Source organism: Silurus meridionalis, chromosome 18 (assembly GCF_014805685.1).
Source record: "Silurus meridionalis isolate SWU-2019-XX chromosome 18, ASM1480568v1, whole genome shotgun sequence".
In the NCBI taxonomy this organism is placed as follows: Eukaryota; Metazoa; Chordata; class Actinopteri; order Siluriformes; family Siluridae; genus Silurus; species Silurus meridionalis.
The window spans coordinates 976968-999635 of NC_060901.1; the positions used below are offsets into that span (position 1 = coordinate 976968).

At 42.9% G+C, this 22668-nt stretch overlaps 1 protein-coding gene and 1 long non-coding RNA gene across 3 annotated transcripts; both read right to left on the reverse strand.

Annotated features, from left to right (window-relative positions):
* Positions 1-2069: 2069 nt before the first annotated feature.
* Positions 2070-4316, reverse strand: LOC124400878. 2 transcript variants are annotated; one of them, XR_006928456.1, is made up of 7 exons: positions 4197-4307; positions 3825-3890; positions 3637-3714; positions 3372-3434; positions 3210-3272; positions 2770-2835; positions 2070-2542 (listed from the first exon to the last, which is right to left on the reverse strand). It is a non-coding gene; the product is annotated as an uncharacterized LOC124400878 (long non-coding RNA). The 2 variants fall into 2 exon arrangements; XR_006928455.1 differs by having other exon boundaries at positions 2072-2385; positions 4197-4316.
* Positions 4317-5799: 1483 nt separating this feature from the next.
* LOC124400864 (antigen WC1.1-like) lies at positions 5800-11120 on the reverse strand. Its single transcript, XM_046872689.1, is given in 8 exon segments — positions 5800-5894; positions 6028-6159; positions 6250-6306; positions 6405-6700; positions 7126-7443; positions 7523-7752; positions 7754-7835; positions 10897-11120. Coding segments are annotated over 5 exon segments (1095 nt in total). The 5' UTR covers positions 11108-11120; the 3' UTR covers positions 5800-5894; positions 6028-6159; positions 6250-6306; positions 6405-6446.
* Between the last annotated feature and the right edge of the window lie 11548 nt (positions 11121-22668).

Here is a 22668-nt window from a genome sequence, read left to right on the forward strand (position 1 = left end):
TTTTCCTAGAGCTGTCTCTTTACTGAACTCTGCCACTCGCTGACACACGACCACATTTTCACCCACACCTCACACTTCGTTATTTCGCTAATAGACTGTCTGCACAAAAACTCATGCTCACTTAGACACTTGCTCATTTCTCACCTCACACTTTGTTATTGCACTAATGGACTGTTTACACAAAACTATGCTCATTTGCACACCTACTCTTGTTACACAAACTGTTACACAAAACTGTGACTGTTACAGAAAACATTGCTCATTTGCACACTACTCTCTTAGCATTGCTGCTCACCACTAATTTATTACCAATGTATATATACCCGTTCTTCTGTTTATAGTAATATATTATGTTCACCGTTCACATCCTTTTGTAAATCTCTGTTTATAGCAATAGGCATCTGTAAATCATGTTCATAGTACATATATACTCATCTGTACATTATTGTTTATAGTACATATCTATCCACCTGTATATTATATTCATAATACACATATATTCATCTGTATATTCATAGTAGATATATATCTGTAATTTACCTTTTTATATTTCTATATTCAATTATATTTAACCTATGTAAATCATGTAACTCTGTATATCCTGCACTTGCTGTTATTGCACTCTGGTTAGACCCAAACTGCATTTCGTTGCCTTGTACTTGTACATGTGTAATGACAATAAAGTTGAATCTGATCTAATCTAATCTTCTCCAGAAGTAAATGGGAAAAGACTGCAGCTGCTGGTCAGAGGGAGATCAGCTGGTCCTGACTGTAAACAATAGCTGCATGATGATGTTGTCCTCAAGTGGTATATTTTTCAAGATTTAGTGCTCCAAAAGCCAGTATAATAAATAAAACTCTCCCAAAAGTCATTGTTTTAGAGGGACATGACTTACAGAGTCTAACTAGTTATTTATCTGATAAAAAAGATTTGAAAAGCAATTATTACAGAACAGTTAAAAAGATAACATGAGCAACTGCAACAAGTGGACGTCCAAGTCGACTCCTGAACATGACACCTGCACATACTGTATACCTGTGTGTGTGTGTGTGTGTGTGTGTGTGTTGTGTGTGTGTGTGTGTGTGTGTATGTGTGTGTGTGTGTGTGTATATATATATGTGTGTATATGTGTGTGTGTGTATGTGTGTGTGTGTGTGTGTGTGTGTGTGAAGTTCTGAATTGTTCTGGTTTGAGCTCACGTTGGTGCTGGGTTTTGAAATCATAACCGTCTGATCAGTAGATAAATATTTTTCTTTGTTACTGCCTGAGATGTTCTAGAAGGACATTAAGCACAGATTCATCACTACAAGATCCACTCACTCAACTCAAACACACATCATCACATTCTAGTGAAAATAATCAAAGCACTTTTATTTCATTCAATGTATAAAAATAGATGATTGTTACAGAATATGAAAAACAGCAAATTAAAGCATGAAAAATATAAAATATAAACTTTTTCTCATTCTGAAAGATAAAAAAATCTTATTTGTTGTATATTTGCTTGTACTGTGGTTGTGACAAATAACATCTCGAATCCTGAATCTATAGTTTAATAGGATTTAATATTAAAATGAACCTTCATTCACTCATTTCAAAAGTGAGAATATTGAATTAAAGCTGAGATTATAAAACAAAGTCCTGAGAAGAAGAAAAGAAACGAGAGAATCCTGAATGAAACCTGAGGAACTCCAATGTAAATCTGAGAAAACTTTATAAAACTGTTTCTATATTTACACTAATGACATCTACTAGATCTGACTTGCAGCATATCCAGCTAGCGAATAAACACTGCAATATAGCAGGCTAATCTAATTAGCATGTCATAGTGTGTATATTTCATAAAGGAATTCAATAGTAATAAAATTTGTAGTTAAAAACACAGAATTGAACAGAAATGTAAATGTGTCTTTGTTTGAACTGAATAAAAAAGTATAGTTTTAAGGAATAAAAAGCTTTTGTTAGTTGTGAAGTGGTTTATAGTCACTAACACGTTTCTAAACACACTGAATAAGAAGTTGATGAATGGAAAACATGAAGATGAAAATCAGAGCAGTTTTGATGAAAGAATTGTTGTGATAAATTAGTTGTGGTGTGACAGTGATATTGAAGTTGACTTATAGCATTAAAAGTGTAGGAAAGGAAAAGCTGGAGATTTTGCATGAAGTCATATGAAAGGGATTGAACTCTCACTACTCTATTTACTAATAACTAGGGGGAGAATCAACACCATTCAGAAAACATGACATTATTGGAAGTAGAATCAAATCATTTTTTGTCTTTGTAAAAGTTGAAATGTAATTTCCTGAGAAAAGGCCTTTGGTGGCGTGTCTCAGTCACATGGTCCCTGTTTTTCTGAGATTTCTCCTCCACCTCATCACATTCTGGAAAAGAAATACATTGAGCTCTTGAATAGATGGTTTGGATTGTAGTCATTGTGATGGAACACCTTCAGAATCCAGTCAATGAGGCACCGTGTAGGAACGTGTTTAAGAAGATTTTTCATCATGTGTAAAAAAGGATCTTTATCAATTCAGCTTTCTTCATATAAACACAGGACATGTGTAGAAGATGGAGAAGGAAATGAGACAGAAATCTAGAACTTCTCTAAACTGTTTCATAAATATGGCTGCACTTGTTCAATGACAGAATGGAGATTATAAAACACAAAGCTGATCTTTATATTATATATGGTCTAGAATAAAGTCTCGCTTTAACTTCACTGCTTTTACACTCATGTACATTAGCAGAATAAACACCTCACTTACTTCCTGTCTCTCCTACATCCTGTTCCTCACTGATGATGACATCATCATCATCTTCATCTTCATCTTCTGGAGTGTGTAGTGAAGAAAGAAATGAAGAAGTAATAAATGACTGTGTGTGTTGCTGTTATAGTAAAATACTGAGTTACAGGGTGGTGTGATGAAGCTGAGTTACTGTTACCACACTAACGTTGATCATTTCACTTTAACTGCACGTCCCCAAGTCTTTTATTCCTCTTATACCAATTTACCAACAATTACACTTTTTCCACACAGGAAACAATTCAATGTGCTCATTTTGATCCATTTATAGTTACAGATGATGTTGTAGTTCTTCAGAAAAACAAGTTCCTTCCTTTTCTCACTTATTTCATAGCAGCTAGAAACAGTGGTTCCCTCATCAGCTTTTCTTTCCTTTTGTATATTTGCAGAAAAAAACTGACCTGTGATGATGTTTGGGTTTGTTTCAGCAGTAACTGCATCATCATAGTTCTCACACACGTCCTCTGTCAGAATGGAGAGATAAAAGCTATTCAATCCACATGAAGGTCATTAATGATCATTTGGATGCTTGTGGATGAAATACGCTCACATTCTTATCATACCTGTCAGTAGAACTGACTTCTGATCAGCTGTAATGGCGTCATCATAATTCTCAGCTTCATCCTCTACACCAAAACACAGAGATTTCAAGCTATTTCAAGTGGACTGAAGTGGCAGTTTGTACACTGTGGATTTGATGACACGATGCAAAATGACATGGTACATGTCAAAAATCTCAGTCCACACAAAGCAATAAACAAACGTATTTGCAGTGTGTGTGATTCATTTCTACTGCTTTCTAAAACAAATCCCAAAACAGAAGCACACCATCCACGTTATCAGGGATCGGTCCAGCAGTGACGGCATCATCGTAGTCCTCTGGTGCCTCGACTCTTCCTGTAGCACCTAAATGAAAGAAAAGCAGAGGGTCTGTACAAACAGCTCCATCACATTCTGACCTCATGCTTTAATGTGAACTCACTACATTGATGTGATCAGTTAACAACTGCACCCACTTATGAAGTCACTGGTGTCGATGACATCATCATAATCCTCAGCCTTTTCTCCAATCCCAGACTTTACTGGAAAAAGAACAATTTGTTTGTTTTGGCTTTTTATTTCAACACATTTCTACTCAATAAAATCCTGATCCAAAGAAGCTTTGATCCATTTGATAAGAGGGATTTCAGAAGCTTCAAGTAAGATCAGGTTGATTGGGAGATGTGATGTGTCAGCATTAAAACACTGGAGTTCCTGTAATTCTTCTCTACAATACATCAAAATCAGACCTCAGAAAGGACACATTTAGTCATTTCTGATTTGGAATTGCAGTTCTAATATCTTTCAGTTCATGGAGTTCCACAAACTCACACTCTGTTCTTTTTTACCTGAGAGAAGCTCATCATCCACATGCTCATACCCAGAATACTGTTCTTCAGAGAGGAGACTTCCTGTTAGAGGAGAGCAGGAGAGTCATGTGACGTGTTTAGAACAGCAGAACAGATTATCACACACACACACACACACACACTGAGTTATGGAGGATGCACCTGTACAGGAAAGCAGACACACACACACACACACACACACACAAACATGCACACACACACACACACACACACACACACACACACACACAGACACAGAGAACCTACTTTCCACTCACACACATTTATTATATTTTCATTTTAAATATTTTTAAATATGTATTTCACACAACACACACACACACACACACACACACACACACACACACACTGAGTTATGGAGGATGCACCTGTACAGGAAAGCAGACACACACACACACATACTGTATGTATATATATATATATATATATATATATATATATATATTGCACAAAAATGATGTTTCCACTAACACAAATTTATGTTAATTTTTTTTTTTTTATATATTCATAAATCACACACACACACAACACACACACACACACACACTGAGTTATGGAGGATGCACCTGTACAGGAAATCAGGCACACACACACATTATGAGGCATCACTAGGTATCTTAATGCTACTGTTCATTTCCACTCAAATATTTAGTTATTTATGTCTTAGAGAGAGAGAGAGAGAGAGAGAGAGAGAGAGAGAGTCTGATCCTCTGATTAAAAATATATATAAATTGTTTATCAGGACATTTAATAACCTCCATGGTTTATGAGGACCCACATTTCTAATCATCTGTCCAGTAACACAGGTTACACACACACACACACACACACACACACACACAACACACACACACACACACACACACACACACACACACACACACACACACAGTAACTGTCTACTAATACACATTTATTTAATTTAATTTTAATATATTTCTCATAAATCACACACACACACACACACACACACACACACACACACACACACACACACACACACAGAGAGAGAGAGAGAGAGAGAGAGAGATAACACACTCATTCAGTGTCAATTGTTAATCAGGACATTAAATAACCACCTTGGTTAATAAGGACCCACCATTCTGATTATTTGTAAAGAAACATACAGGTCACACACACACACACACACACACACACACACACACACACACACACACACACACACACCTGCAGCTGCACAAAATCAGAAGCTTGAATAGATTTTTATCACCACCACATGTTCTCTAACTGCACATTTCCTCACACACATTTAGCTTGTTTTTTCTGCTACTAAAAAAAATCAACTTTCAGAGTAAAAATGTTCACTTGCTGATGAAGAGATAATCAGTGTAATTCACTTCACCACTCCTCATGTTATAATGTCATCATTTTATACATGATCGGTGTCATTCACACTGATTTTGTGGAAAAAATAAAAATAAGACTTTAATCACTGAGTTTGTACTGAAGTGTGTATTTTGTATTGAGGGATTTGATCATTTGCAGGCAGTGAATTTCAGCTACAAGTTGAAATCGAATACAATAAGTGGGATGTAGAACAGTCCACATATCACTCACCTCTTTGAGTGGAGCTTGTGATTCTTCTAGTGATGTATCTGTGGTTGATCTCCTCATAGACTGCCTCAGGCTGAGTCTTACGCCTCCTCTTAGAGACCACTGGGAGTGGAGATTAATAATCATAATCATAATAATAATAATAATAATAATAATAATAATAATAATAATAATAAATTTGATATAAAATGTATTTGATGTTGAACAGAAAAGAAAATGTGTGAATGTGCTGTACCTCTCCTGAGCACTCTGTTCTGGTAAAACAGTACCACCAGAAGCACTAAGGCCAGGAAGAGCAGCGTCCCCAACACAAAGAGAACCAGTGGAGGGGTGGATGGAGGTGATGTTCTTGGACTGGTTCTTCTGGCTGAAATGAAATTATAAAGAGAATCTCCACAGGACAGTGTTTTCATAAAGATGTAGAAAAATGGTGGACAGGAAGATTGTAATATTGTACCTGTTGTGGTGGTGATTGTTGTTGATTTGGTTGTAGAAGTGGTGGATGCAGATACGTCCTGTAATAGAAATCCATTTAAAATTGTATGTTTTAACCCTGGGAGAAAAGTGTAATGAGTGGAGACAGAATGCTGAAAAGTTAGCACACCCTCTGACCTGCACAGGTGACTCCAGCATGAGAGCAGTCAGTGTGTTTCTTCAGGAATGATGACAGTCCCACAGGTGAATCTCATCCCCTCGACACTTCACTCTGTTCAGCCAGACAGTCCCTTCACCAGGACCAAACCTATCAGCACTCAGCGCCGACCCACAGCCCAGCTGTCTGCACACCACCTGAGCGTTCCTGATGTTCCACTGATTATCACAAACGGAGCCCCATGTAGCGTTATGATACACCTCCAACCTCCCAGAGCAGCTTCCCTTTCCTCCACTCAGCCTGAGAGACCAGTGTTCTACATCACACACATCACACATGAGGAAACACACCAACGCTGAATAACATCTCCAGTCACACACCTCACTACAACACCATGAAGATAAAACCTTATATTTACTGAAGATCCTGAAATGTCCCCTTTGATGTGTAATAAATAAATTAATGAAGTGATGTCAAATGAAAGAATTTGAAGCAGGAAGATCAGGTTTAAGTTCTGTTTATTGAATTAATCTCTGTTAATTTTTTTATAAAATATAAATTGCAGATGATCTCAGGATGGTTATATGAGGAAGTTTTATTTTTTATTAATTATTTTATAAACACATTAGAAAATATCTTCTGTCTTTAACAAATACAAATGAAGAACAAACAGCTTTTCTTTATAGATCTTAATTGATCAATGTTTCTAAGAGGGAAATGAGGAGCAATGTTCTTGTGTACCTTGTGGACCACCTGTGCAGGTAATATGTGCCACCTCATCACTATTATCACATCTGTTCTGTCCCCAGGGTGAAGATGGACACTGCCACATATTAGAGTCGTGTTTCCTACACTTCAGATAATCCAGCCAGTTAGGAGCAGATTCTACTCGAGCTTCAGTGTTTATCAGACTTCTACCTGTTCCACAGTTCAGCTCTCGACACACCATGTTTACTGTTTCATCATTCATCTGAGTGTGACACACATTACCCCAGGTTCCATTGTAGAACACTTCCAGATTCCCCTCACAGCCCCCCGTGAGTCGGATCTCTTTAAACTCTGGTGGGAGAAGGATGATTTATACACTTCTACATATTGAATATATTTAACAGGTTTATTCTCAATCATCACACTGTACCTGAGCACACGACTCCTACGTCCTCCTGGTGTCCACATTCACCCTCTTCACACAGCTGAAATCTGCAGTTCCACAGGGACGTCTCATTCCCCTCACACTTCACCTTATTCAGCCATATGGACCCAGTTCCAGGACCAAACCAGGCTGGTGTGTGGGTACTGAGGGCCCGTCCACACTGCAGCTGTCTGCACACCACATCTGCATCCTCAATACCCCAAGAGTCATCACACTGTTCCCCATGAACCACTGTGGAAAACCTCCAGCCTTCCTGCACAGTCTCCTCCAGAACCTACCAGTCTGATGGACTTAGGGCCTGTTTTACACACACACACACACACACACACACACACACACACACACAAACAGACTTAAAGTGTCTGGTTTAAAAGTAGTACTAAACTGTTTTTTGTAATAATACACTGCACTCATTTCCGGGTCCTCAGCCATCTTGTAATTTTTCCCGCACGACCCGTTTACCAAACACCGTAACTCATGACCAGATGGTCTCACCAGTTTCTCATGTCTCTGAGATTATTTCTGCCCCCTGCCTGCTCTGGTTCTTCTTCTGCTGTGTACTGGTTTTGTCTTTGGACTGGTTTTAGTGGTTTTGTTCCTGCTTCTATTATGCTGGCCTGGTGCTCATAAGTCTTTGGACACTCTGTACTTTACTCTTCTAATTTAAAAAAAGACCTGTAGCCTATGACCAAGTCACCATTCAGATCCTTCTGACTTCATCCTCAAAACCAACCTCGAATTCTTACTCCAGAGTTACACAGAGGCAAACCTGATGTTGGAGTGTGTGTGTGTGTGTGTGTGTGTGTGTGTGTGTGTGTGTGTGTGTGTGGAGAAATTACAATTTGACTTGGATCTGGTCACTTATTTATTTTCTTCTCTCCAAATTCTCATCTAAATTCAATTTATATTAAATTTCTTGTTAATTGAATTTTCTCATGTAGGTTTTATATCATTACTATAAAGATGACACTCGTTCTTTAACTTCACACTACAGATTTTCTTGTTTCTACTCAGATCTCAGGATATCTGGCAGGTATCTCATCATGGGTCGCAGCTCATCAGGTGAAACTTAATCCCAGCACAACTGACGTTCTGATCATGTAAGATGATTCATTTTCACGTGAAGTTCTTGTGATTTCAATAAATTACTCTCTGATTTGGAGACTGAACACAACTTTGCACTTTATCTTCCTCTGAGGGACATTTGAGCTGCATGATTTGATTTGAACCTCCTGAGGTTCTCCCACCCCATTGCTATGTTCCTCTACTGGTATCCTGCAGCTCCTGCATTAACACTGATGTTTGCCTACAAAGAGAAAACCAGAGCAGCACTGCTCTACCTCACAGCTCTTATCTCAACCTGCACTGCACCATGATCATGCAATCAGTTGGGAAGTGGGAGATCAGTCGATAAGATGTTGGTCTTCTGATCAGAAGGTCATGGGTTCAAATCCCAGCACCACCAAACTGCCACTGCCGGGCCCTTTAGCAAGGCCCTTAACCCTCAAGTGCTCAGCTGTATAAGTGAGATGACTGTAAGTCACTCTGGATGAGGGCAGTAATGTAAATGCAGTAAATGTAAATCCCTCTGATCCTGAAAGTCAGATAAATGATGGTGGAATATGGAGGTCTGTGCTTGAACAAGGCTGTTTAACTACTACAGATTCACATGTCTGCAGGAACAGACTCAGGAACATAGAGGTCCATTCTGTCAAACCTCCACCTTCCACAACACCCAGAATAGAAAAACACCAACCGTGGCTGCTATGAACTTCTCCTCCACAGACACTGAAGCCAGAAACAGATACTAGGAGCAGAAGCACTGCATCTCCTCACCCAATCAACTTCTCTAATCATCTACCTTTATTTCTGCTTTTTCTTTTTTCTACACAGGGGTCACTGAAGGGGAAAAGGTGTGGAATATACAGTTTGTATCATAGACGAGTGTAAAAACACACACTTTCAGGATGGAATGACTGTATTTTACACAGTAATTACAGACAATCTGTTCTAAGGTCATGTGTAGAACTTCATCATGTAGAAGAACACCACAGATCATGTGCTTCTACTCAGTGTTACATCATGCCATCAGTTCACCACAAAGTTCATTCTTTTTTAAAAGAAGGGTCTTGAAGGGTCTTGTTTTTACATATACACCACATCAGTTAACATGCTTTTCTCCCTCTATACCCACTCCATTGGTGAAGTCATATCCTCACATGGGTTTTCTTATCACTGCTATGCAGATGACACTCAACTCATCTTTTCTTTCCTCCATCAGATACCACAGCTTCGCTCGGATCTCAGCATGCTTGTCAGACATATCTTTATGGATGAGGGCTCACCAACTTAAAACTCAGCCCCAGAAAAACAGAACTGCTGGTCTTCCCAGGTGATTCATCTCCAGGTCAAGATCTACAAATAACACTTCATGACTCTCTGCTCTCCCCTTCAGCCACTGCTCGTAACCTTGGGGTAACTATGGACAATGAAGTGTCTTTTTTCCCACATGTCGCTAATGTTGCTCGTTCTTGTCGATTTCTTCTCTATAACATCCGAAGGATTCGACCATTTCTGTCCATACAGGCTGCCCAGGTGCTTGTTCAGTCTCTTGTCATTTCAAGACTGGACTACTGCAACTCTCTGCTGGCAGGTCTTCCCCTGAACGCTATTCGTCCACTGCAAATGATCCAAAACGCAGCTGCACGACTTGTGTTCAATCAGCCCAAGTTTTCCCACACCACTCCACTGCTGCGCTCCCTTCACTGGCTTCCAGTAGCTGCACGTATCAGATTCAAAACACTGATGCTTGCCTACAAGGCCAAAAATGGACCAGCACCATCTTACCTCAGTGACCTCATCACATCTCGCACTGCACCACGCTGTCTGAGATCCTCCAGCACTGCTCGACTGGTACCACCTTCTCTCAGAATGAGAGGTAAGTACAATTCAAGGCTCTTCTCTGTTCTGGCACCGAGGTGGTGGAATGAACTTCCCCTAGATGTCCGTACAGCAGAGTCCCTGATTATCTTTAAGCGACGACTGAAGACCTACCTCTTCCTGAAATACCTAAATTAGCACTTTCCAAGTTTGTAGAATTCGAGTTATATTTATATTGAGTTTGTATTCTTGCGTACCAGTGTAGATTTATTCACTACTAGAGATTTAAAGCACATTTGTACGTCGCTCTGGATAAGGGCGTCTGCTAAATGCCGCAAATGTAAATGTAAATGTAAATGCTAATGTTGAAACACTGAATGCTAATGCTGCTGCTAATGAAATGGAGCAGCACATTTTATTTCCTGATGTTCTACAATTCTGTTCATTTGTAGCTGTTGTGTTTTGTAGGTGGTGTTTACCTGAGCAGGTGACTCCAGCATCTTCACCATGATTACAGTAACGTTCCCCTCTCCCTAATGAACTACAGTCCTTCAGTGTCGACTCTGATCCACTACAGCCCACATACACCATCCAGATTGGTCCTGATCCTGGTCCAAAGTGACCGTATCGTGGTGCATCTACAGCTTCTCCACAGTGCAGTTCTCCACACACCACTGCAGCATCGCTCATATCCCAGTTACGACCACACTGTTCCCCACTGTCCTTCATGAAGAACCTCCACTCTCCCAGCACAGCGACTTCCACCATTCACCAACCTCACACTGTCTGAGAGAGAGAATTTATTACACACACACACACACACACACACACACACACACACACACACACACACTGTCTAAGAGAGAATTTATTACACACACACACACACACACACACACACACTGAGAGAATTTACACACACACACACACACACACACACACACACACACACACACACACACAATACTCTCTCTCTCACACACACACACACACACACTCTCTCACACACACACACACACACACACACACACACACACACACACACACACACACACACTGTCTGAGAGAGAGAGATTTATTACACACTCTCACACACACACACACACACACACACACACACACACACACACACACACACAATAAATGATGTAAACTCTAAAGATGAATCTGGAGCTGATTGTATAAGTGAGTGGTGAGAAAAAGCCCTGAGGATGATGTGTGTACGCTCATGTACAGCTTTTTCAATTCCATACAAATCAAACACTTTGACTGTTTCTAAAGTTGCCATCAGTCCAGGAACATTTCTCCCATTTGCTGATGAAAAATGGTGTGTAGTGTTCAAGTGAGAAGTGTGTGATGTTTTAGTGTGAAGAATCAGTGTGTACTTACCAGCTGCTGTGAGTGTGAGTGTGGATGAGAGAAGAAGAAAAGTCAGACACATTTCCATCTCCTCCTCGTTCTACACCATGTGTTCATCTCCACTCGCCCAGAGAGACTGAGAGAAGTGTGTCCCCTCACTCAGCCCCCTACAGAGAGAGAGAGAGAGAGAGAGAGAGAGACACCAATCACACTCACTGTTACCTTATTAGAAAGACGAGAGGAAATCATCACACAGCCTCAATAACAAATCAGACGAGGCGTCTTTCACTTTCTCCATATATATCAAAAGAACGTCAGCGCTGATTAACAGAGCTCCACCTCCCGTCTCTGAGGCGTGAGTGATGAACAGATCTCCACCTCCCGTCTCTGAGGCGTGAGTGATGAACAGAGCTCCACCTCCCGTCTCTGAGGCGTGAGAGTGATAAACAGAGCTCCACCTCCAGTCTCTGAGGCGTTAGAGTGATGAACAGATCTCCACCTCCCGTCTCTGAGGCGTGGGAGTGATGAACAGAGCTCCACCTCCCGTCTCTGAGGCGTGAGAGTGATGAACAGATCTCCACCTCCCGTCTCTGAGGCGTGAGAGTGATGAACAGAGCTCCACCTCCCGTCTCTGAGGCGTGAGAGTGATGAACAGATCTCCACCTCCCGTCTCTGAGGCGTGAGAGTGATGAACAGATCTCCACCTCCCGTCTCTGAGGTGTGAGAGTGATGAACTAATATAATATAATATATACATATTATGTTTTTTTCATATTATTATTACATTATTGTTATTACTGTTTCAAGTCTTTTTCCTGAAGTTTGAATTTGATGATCTAATAAATGTAAGAAATAGAAAATGTTGACTAGATTTAAGAATTCTTACCATGTTACTTAAAATGTTATATTATTTTTTAAATACACACATTTAGTCTGGATTTCAGGATAATCAGCATTAAAATGAATAATAAAAGATTAGTTTATGATTTTTTTATTTTTTTATTTATTTGTTTGTTTATTTATTTATTTATTTTTAAAAATTTGTTAAAGTTTTTGTATCCACAAGGGGGCAGTAAAGCTTCCAAACTGTTTTCTGTTCAGTGAAATGTGTTCTTCTCTTCACTGACCTGCTGAGGGCGCTGTTAGGACACGGCTGGATTATTATTATTATTATTATTATTATTGTTATTATTATTGATAATATTTTTAAAGCTGATCATATTGCAAATTAAAAATATCATTAATTATATAAGAGATCAAATATACATAAAAATGCACAAAAATAAACTCGATAATCTATAAAGAGATCAATAATAAAAGAAACGCACCTCCTGAACACTGTTTATGTGTAGAAACAATCTGCATCATTTCACTATGAAGTTCTTATTCTGTGATTAACACAATAGAATCAAAAAGAATACAATTTCTGTCATTGTAAAAGTCCAGTGAAATTTGGTTTTTAATCTTCAGTAAGTAAATAAATAAACAAGTAAATAATGAGATAAAATGCAGTAAAATTCTTATCCATGTGTATTTTATTGAACAGAAATGACTTTTCCATTAGTATATTCCACACTATTTCTATCAAGACTGATTGTTGGAATGAAATAGCAAATGTCAAGAGATAAAAAATAACAGGTCTCCTTCTAGAATCAGGAGAAACCTCACTGGAGATGGCAGTAGTGTCACATCATGTAGAGAACATTCAATAGTTTTATAACACAAACCCAGTGCAGTACAACAGGAAGTAATAAGAGCAGCACAGTGACGTCAGACGCTGATCATCTTCCACCATGGAGACTGATAGAGTCATGAAATGGAACAACACAGTGGTCTAGAGTGTAACGAGTGATAAAAGCAGCTAATAGGAGCAGGAACAGACAGATGTGTGCAGCAGTCTGCTACTGTCAGCTTCTCATCACTGGTGTATAGACTGCAAAAGACTCGTGTGGAAAAGAGTGAAAGTGGACTGTGTGAGAGGCAAAGCTCCAGTTCAGAGAATTTATTACACACACACACACACATATACACACACACACACACACACACACACACACACACACACACTCTCTTGGTTATACAAGCATGAGGATGATGATTTCTGGAATGGTGGATGTGATTGTTCCTGGTCGCTGTCCTTATCTGGTGTGTAGCTGTGGTCCAGTGTCCTTTCCCCCCTGGTGGGGCAGGTGATGTGCTGATAAAAGTTTGGCAGTGAGTGCTTAAGGGTTGGCACTGTTAAAGTCAGAGGTTGTCCTGAGTTCCTGTAGTGACACTATGTCATGTGTGGTTGTGTGTAAATAATGTCAGTTTTCAGATGGCTAATGTCGTCTCTAGGTTACGACTGTAACCCTAGTTCCCCGAGGAGCAGAGCTGCGTCGGCAGCTATGGAACTCTGCGTGACCGCGCTCTGAACCACGTGTGTAATCTGACCAATAGGCATTTGGGACGTGACGTCATCGGCGGGCGACGTCGCGTAAACAGGAAGCTACAAATAGCTGCGAGATGGACCAGACGCTAGCTCCTGCGAGAGAAGGTAAGCGCGCGCAGGAATGCAGGGAGTGTGGCACGGAGACACAGCGTCTCGTTCCCTCGGGGAACTAGCACGTAGGACAGAGGAGCCCGGGGTGGCTCGGAGGTCGAGGTCATAAAACCTGACGAAGGTCAGCGGGGTGGACCAACCCGCCGCGTCACAGATGTCCTGGAGCGGGACTCCAGCCACACTTCAGCGGGGCGAGCCCTGACCGCGATCGGAGCGGGGACCAGGACTCGCAGCCGAACAACTGCACCGACCACCTCCAAGGATTCGTCCTGTGGAGATAAGCACCCAGTGCTCGCACTGGACACAGCCGGATCTCGTAACCCCTGGTCGGGGGCTATAACAGAGGAGGGCAGAATGCCAGTAACACGACACATCGTGTGGGAGCACCCAGCCTCGTGTAAAGAACACTCTGGCCATGCCAGGGGGCAACTCCAGGTGGGACGAGGCAACTGCCAAGTCCCAGACAGGCACTCCGAGTCGTGTCCCGGGCCACAGCCTCCGGGCGCCGCAGAGGAAACGTGTCACCAATGGGACCTACCCAGCGAACACGAAAACCCTCAGGGTCGAAGGGGTTAACCCTGCGGCAAACTGTACCTGCAAAAACACCAGAACTGAACCGACTGGGCAGTCAACTGGGTCCAAGTCATGGTGCTCACACCGTGACGTGAACAGTCGCCATCGTGCGGCGACGACCTCCTCATGGAGGAGCTCTGGAGTGGAGAGGGGCCTCAACTATCTCGGTAGAGAGAACAGCCGCTACAAACCGTGCCCCCTCAGGGGCCACAGTCTCCACAACACCGGGCGGGGGTGAACCAGGGTTCCGCCCACCAACAAGGTGCTACCCAGAGGAGACAGACTCACCTGAACCTATCCCAGAACTCCCGAGAGCAGCGCAATCGGGAAAGGCGACAGGCGTAGCCTCGCCAAGACCGTCCCACGGCAGCCACTGTCTCGACAGGGCGCCTGCTCAGACATCCAACCGCCCCGGGATGTAACTGGCTCTAAATGAGAGGAGTTCGTCCGGGACCACAAGAGACCTCCTGCGCCAGTTGCTCGCAAGGCGAGACCGAGGCCCCAGGTGATTGATGTGCGAGACCACCGGAGTATTGTCCGGCGGATCAACACATAGCGATCTCTAAGGACTGGGAGGAAGTGTTGTCACCCCAACAACACTGCCAGCATCTCCGGCAATCTATGTGCCACAAGAGACGTGGGCGCTCCACAGACCCTGGGCGGAGTGGCCACTCATGACCGCTCCCCACCCCGTGATGGAAGCGTCCGTCGTTAGCATTACGCGACGACAAGGAGTCCCTAAAAAGGGGCCACGGGACAGAACATAAGGTACTACCATGCAACCAAGGCTCAAAGGGCACACCGTGAGACCTTGATGTGACGATACAGACTCCCTCAGGGGGAGAACCCTTCCGCCCCGGAGCCACCACTGGAGGGGCCACATGCGGATGCTGCCGACATGAGACCCAGCAGCCTCTGGAACTGCCTCACAGTGACTAGGCGGCCTGCCCCTACCCTCCTGACTGCAGTGAGGATGACTACAAACCGGGCGGGAGACAACCGTGCCCGCAACTCGGCCGAGTCCCACACCACGCCGAGAAAGTGGCCCTCCGTGCTGGGAAAGTACACACTACCCGGCGTCGCAGTCCGAACCCCAGTACCTTCATGCAGGCGGGAACAGCATCTCAATGCCGAACCGCCAGGTGCTCTAACGAGCCACCATCAACCAATCGCTGATATAATACAGAATGCGGATGCCCTGAAGCCGCAGCGGGGTCAGTGCCGCGTTCACGTACTCTGTGAAGGCACGGGGTGAGGGCGCTAGGCCGCACGGAAGGACCGATATAGGTAAGCTTCGCCCCAAAAGCAACCTCAGGAACCTCCCGTGCGCGGTGAAGGACGGCTGCATGGGAGCATGCAACCTCCAGATCTAGCGTCTGACAAATCCGTTAGACTTGACCTGAGACACGACCTCTCTGAACGAGAAACCTGAACCCGAGCCTCAAAAGTGAGTCTTTCAAGTAGCGGAGATCCAGAATGGGATGCAACCCACCGTCCTTCTTCGGAACAACGAAGCACGGGCTGTAGCAGCCTGACTCGCTAACTGAGGGGGAACCACCTCGATGGCCCCTTTCCCCAGGAGTGTGCGCACTTCCTGTTCCAGGACCAGAGCCTGCACGGGTCCCACCCCGTTGAGCCGGGGAGGAGAAGATGCAAACCGAATCGCGCAGCCCTTCTCCACAATACGCAGGACCCCCGAGAGACTCCAGGCAGCCCTCCAGACTGACAGAAAGTCTCCACAGGAGAACCAACCCTCGGGCTGGCCCCCGACCCACTCAGAGCGGCTGGAGCGGTGCTCTGCAGCTGACCACACCTCCTGAGAGGCAGCGGAACCCCCCGTCCGCAGCGATCATACGGGCGGAATACGGGGAGCAAACCGCTGGAGAAGCTGCGCCCTGAACACGACCTGTGGCAGGGCTAACAGACAGTCCTCCTGAACCCGAACGGCAGGAGCAGCGTACTGCGGCCGTTGAAGCCCCCTGAGAGGCGGCGGATGACTCTCATCCGCGAACTGTCGGGCGGAAATAAGGGAGTTAACCGCTAGAGGGAGGCAGCGTCCTGAACACCCTGTGGCAGGGCCGACAGACCGGCCTCCCGGTGGTGCCAGGGAGGGACGAGCACCGTAGCATGAGGTGCGCACCGTCCTCCAAGATGCAAGCCATCAGGCCTACGCACCACAGCCCGTTCACTAGAAGCGAGGACGACCCTCAGGCCGTCCAGCCCCTCCTCGGGCCTAGAGAGTCGCCAGGGGCCCCTAGGACCTCCCCGCGGAGTCGGGTGGCAACACTCTCTCACCGGGCTATCTCGCTGTGCCTGGACATACCAGGGCGAGGCTGCCGCCGAGCAGCCCCATCGGAGCAGCGAGGAACTACCACTGAAACGCCACCGCGGTCTCCTGAACCCGCCAGCAATCGCCCTTACCCACAGCGTCACCAGGTCAGGCCAGGAGGGGACACCATGACGCTCAGAAGGAAGCTCGCATCATCCCCCATAGCAGGCCAGCCTGGTATGCCTGCAACACACTCATCGTGTGGAAGCAACCTGTAGCCTGACCTGTCGCGCAGCGCTACCCACCAGAGCCAAGTGGCTCTTCGTAGGCAAACCGATAGCCGTCACAGGCGCAACACTCGGGGAGAGATAGCTAGCTAGCGTCTCTACCACAAGTGGCAACGTCCCGTAGCCGCGCCACGCAGCTCCAATAACATTCGCGCACAGCGAAAGAACAACGGAAAAGCACGCGCGCCCACGGGCCACCCAGGACCCAGACACCTCGGTGCGCAGATCAGGGGAGGCGCTGAGGCTGTGACACAGTTCAGGAAACGCACAACCAGCACACTGGCGCGCTGCTTCAGCCACACGACCGCCAAGCTAATCCAGCTCGGACCCGGCCCGTGCCACGACCTCAAGGAGCTCCATATACAGCACAGGCAGTGAGGAGTCCGCAGGCTCGCTAGCATTCACCAGCTCATCCTCCTCGGAGAGAGACATGTGATGCTGCGCCGCCCGCACCGGAGAAGAAGCAGCCGCCAGGCATGCTCCCCAATTTCCCGAAATTTCATCCACCTCGGAGGAAGAAATACGGAGCACCACGTCACACACACCGGGAAAAGAACCGATACCAAACGAGCGCTCACGGGAACGGAGCTCGGCTAGCAGCCGGAGCGCATAGCCACACGGCTAAATGCTAACAGCCGATACCATCGAGCGAAGCCGCAAGGAAGGCGCTCACCTCGGAGAGCGCTCCCGGAAAATTCACCCACCTCGGAGGAAGAATACGGAGCACCGCGTCACACGCACCGGAGAAGGAACTGCCAAACGAGCGCAATCCCGGGAACGGAGCTCGGCTAGCAGCCGGAGCGCATAGCCACACGGCTAAAATGCTAACAACCGATACCCTCGAGCCGACTAAGCACGCTCCTAAGCTAAGCAAACAGCACATCGGGTTGCGTGTCACCCCCGAAATGAATCGGGCAAGCAGGAGACACACAGACGAATTCTGCCTGCATATAAGCTCATGACTGCACAGATAACACACTCAAAGCGCTTACCTGAACGAGCAGAAGCTAATGTCGCTACCACCGCACAGCCATCTTGTAGCTTCCTGGTTTACGCGACGCCTGTCTATGACGTCACGGCTTGCCTATTGGCTAAGATTTCACACGTGGTTCAGAGCGTGGTCACGCAGGGCGTTCCCATAGCGTTCGACGCAGCTCGAGTTCGTGAAGGCGAACTAGTAATATATAATATCATTTAGCAATATCCTTCAGATAACATTTAACATTGCTGATTTTAGTTTACATACAAGATTTATACATGTAACCATTATTCAGCATTAATACAGTATAATACTCAGCTTAGCAGAGAATTCAATACATCAATACATCAATAGTCATGCTTTAGAGTTTAGCATATATAACGATTAGCATACATTATATGCAGAGGTGGCAAAAGTACACACATCCTTTACTTACAGTACGTAGAAGTACAGATACTCATGTTTTAAAATACTCAAGTACTGATTATACTTTTTTACTAAAGTGAAAGTAAAGAAGTTTTGGCTCAGACATGTACTTAAGTAAAAAGTAGTTATTACTTCCACCTGTTTTAGCTGTTAACTGGACCTCACATCATATTAGATAGATAGATAGATAGATAGATAGATAGATAGATAGATAGATAGATAGATAGATAGATAGATAGATAGATAGATAGATAGATAGATAGATAGATAGAAATTTATTGTCATTGCATAGTACAGGTACAGCAACGAAATGCAGTTTGGCATCTACCAGAAGTGCAAAAAGTAGCAATCGTGCAAAAGTGCAGATAAACATGTATCATATGTACAGCATGTGATATGTATGTAATCATATGTACAGTGATTAAATATAAAGGCTATAACAGTGCAGAGACGTGTGGACATCATTAAGAGCCTTTGCTATGTTTCCACACGGACAGTTAATGAGGTGATACCGGAGAAACTGCACCTCTTCAAGTCAAGAAGCTTATATATATAATTATAGACATTTTACAGATCTGAATGATGTATTGTTTTTATCTGTACGATCAATAAAGACAGTAATTTAAGTTCGTTTCGCCATTATGAGGGAAAAACCCACAAAACGCCACCCAGAGGGTAAATTGTGTAAAACATGGTGGATTTGGTGTTTGATTTGAGACTTGGTGCAGAAATAAAACAAAAGTTTACTGATTACAAATATTTTTCGGAGTTTATTTATTTATTGTATATCTAAGTAAAGAAGGGACGTCGTGAATAAGTGTATGTTTTCCTGGAGGTTTTAATTTCGCCTCTTTTATATTTAGTTATTTATTTATGTATTTACATTTTTTTTATAAAAATGGTAAAAACAGAAATGAGCACTGAACTGAACGTGTTAATAACATTTAGTGTCGTTTAAAATAATTAAAATTTTGACAGCCAAATATATATATTTTAATACAAAACTAATTAAAAATGTTGTTACCTAATGAATGTATGCAGGCTGAAGATCCACATATAGAACACAAGCAGAGAAAAGATGATGATCAGGAATGTGTCTGTTCTCAGTCATGTTCTCATCACTGACTCCCTCTGTCTCATCTGTTAACCCCAAACTTCTTACTGCCTTCTGCCTGCTGAATCTTATCTTCGTAAAAAGTGAGAGTCAGGACTTTATACACCAGCGGATTGAAAAAGTAACAGGAAATCGGTTGTTCGGCTGAAATCGATTTGATATTTCACCAAATCAATGAATTAAAACTAAAGTAACGAGCTGGTTTTGAAAATGTAAGAAGTAAAAAGTACAACGGGCAGTTGTAAAAGATATGGGGAAAGTTCATAGTGAAAAAACAATATTGTCAGGTCCTGAGGAATAGGATGGACCAGGATTGTCTTTAGTTGCCATGGGAGAAATTGGGGTATAGTCAGGAGAGACGAAGTCTGGAGAAAAAGGCTCGATCAGTAGCTTGAGATCAGTGTAAGTAGACACGTCGTGAGTATGAACCGGAAGAGTTATTCGAGGTGGAAAATAGAGAAGCATATGAGGACCAATAAGTCACTCCAGAAAACAGATATGAGCGATGGCCAGTAGAAAGTGGGGACCACACACCAGGCAAAGGACATCAGACATGCCGAGGAGACAGAGATAAAAAAACATGATGGGAAATAAAAAATGTAATAAATGAGCAGCACGCAGTCAAGATGCATTAAACTACTCAAACAGCATGTATACACATATATTCAAAGCACAAGTAGAAACTTATGTGAAAAAATCATATAAAAATATAAAAATGAGAAGAGTAATAGAGTAATATGCTCAACACATCGTCAGATAAAAAAAGAACGTAGGAGAATAGTTGCATGAAATTGTATGAGAGATCCAACGCCCAACACACAGGAAGTAAGATGTTCTATATGATTACATGTTGTTGCTGTGTACCTGCACTTTGTAGAGACTGTAAAGTTGTATGTGTATTGAAATGATTTATTGTAGCATGACTGTACATGACTGTAGCATGTTCATGTTGTAAATTCTGGACTGAGATGAATCCTGACCCTCTGCACCTCAGCAGGTCAGTGATGGTGTGTTTAGAAGCACTTTGCTGCCACCTTCTGGATTGTAGAAGATTTTTATGATAAATGAATATAAATGAAAGTGACTATACCCCATTCTTTCATATTTATATTGTGTATACAATTTATTTAAAAAGAATTGGCAACATAAAACATTGAATTTTCTCCATGATTATTCCATTTATTTACCGCTGCAGCCCAGGTTCGATCCCCGGTCAGGGAACCGACCCCAGCCATTAGGGTTGCACAAGCCTTAGTGCCGGTCCCAAGCCCGGATAAATGGGGAGGGTTGCGTTAGGAAGACATAAAAACATGTGCCAAATCAAACATGCGGATGATCCGCTGTGGCGACCCCTAATGGGAGAAACCAAAAGAAATATATATATATATAGTCCCATTAAACTTTTACTTTTACTTTAACTGTACCTTAAAATGTACTTAAGCATCCAAAAATATTATTTATTAAAAATAAAATAAAAAATTACAAAAAAACAAATTACATTTACTTCATTACTGCACACCACTGATAAAAACACATCAGCGACATAACAGGTAACCTGAAGCATAACAGATTCCTTAATGTCAAGACTAATGGATTAAATAACTGTAGGTGTGAGTTTTAAAAAGGTCTGAACAGAAAAAAAGGCATTTGCAAGAAACAACTCAATAATCAGAGAACAGACACAAAAGGGGAAATTTAGTTACACACAGTAACGAGACACTGGTGGAAACACTAAACACAGGAGCATAGATTAGCTATTAGGGATTAGGGATTAGGGATTAAGGGCCCACTTGCGACATCTGGTGGCTAAAAACAGAAGCACTGAAATAATAAAAACGCTGAATAAGAGATTACAGATTCAGGTTGGATTTTGTCACATATAAAAGACATACACAGGAAAACATAGTAATTTTGTTTGTATGGAAAGTACAATAGAATGTACAGTGAGGGAGTTGAGGAACTGATCACTTACAGCATTTATGCATTAAAAGTGTGAAAAGGAGATAAATCTGGTTATTTGGTTGATTTGTTGTGAAAAGGTGTTTGATGGCATCTCAGTCACATTTCTGCTTCACCTTTTCCTCCTGAATAAATGGTTTGTACAGTATTAATAGTAATGGTGTTCCAACAACCTCAGGGTCATCACTGATATTCCACCAGTAAATTAAAGAAGAGGAAATTATCATATCTTTATTATTTAAACACTGTTTCTGAAGCACCAGAGAGATTTTACACGTCGATGTACATCTTGTATAAAGGGAACAGAAAGGCCTGATATGACTAGAATGACACACAAAACATATCCAGTATGGAACTGGTGTTGGGAGAAGCTTTATATTCTATGTGTGGTGAGTGGGAGATGGAGTTCAGGTGTTTATGATCAGCTGGTGAACAGAATGACAGTCCCTGTGTTTGTGTGTATTGCAGTCTGTGGTGGTCATGTATGTAGGACACGGGGTGTTTTGGTTATTGTAGTTGGATGCTGTTCCAGCGTCGATATAACACACTTGTTCACTGTAAAAAATCCAACTTTCGAAAAGTTTGAATAACATATCTATTAGTTAACTGGACAATAAAACTCAAAAAAGTTGACTTAATAAGTGGAAATAAGTTGGTTCAAAAATTGTCTGGCCAACTTAATTTGAAAAAAACGTTGACTGGATATGCACATATAAGTTTACAAGCACACAAGTTGGCTTGGT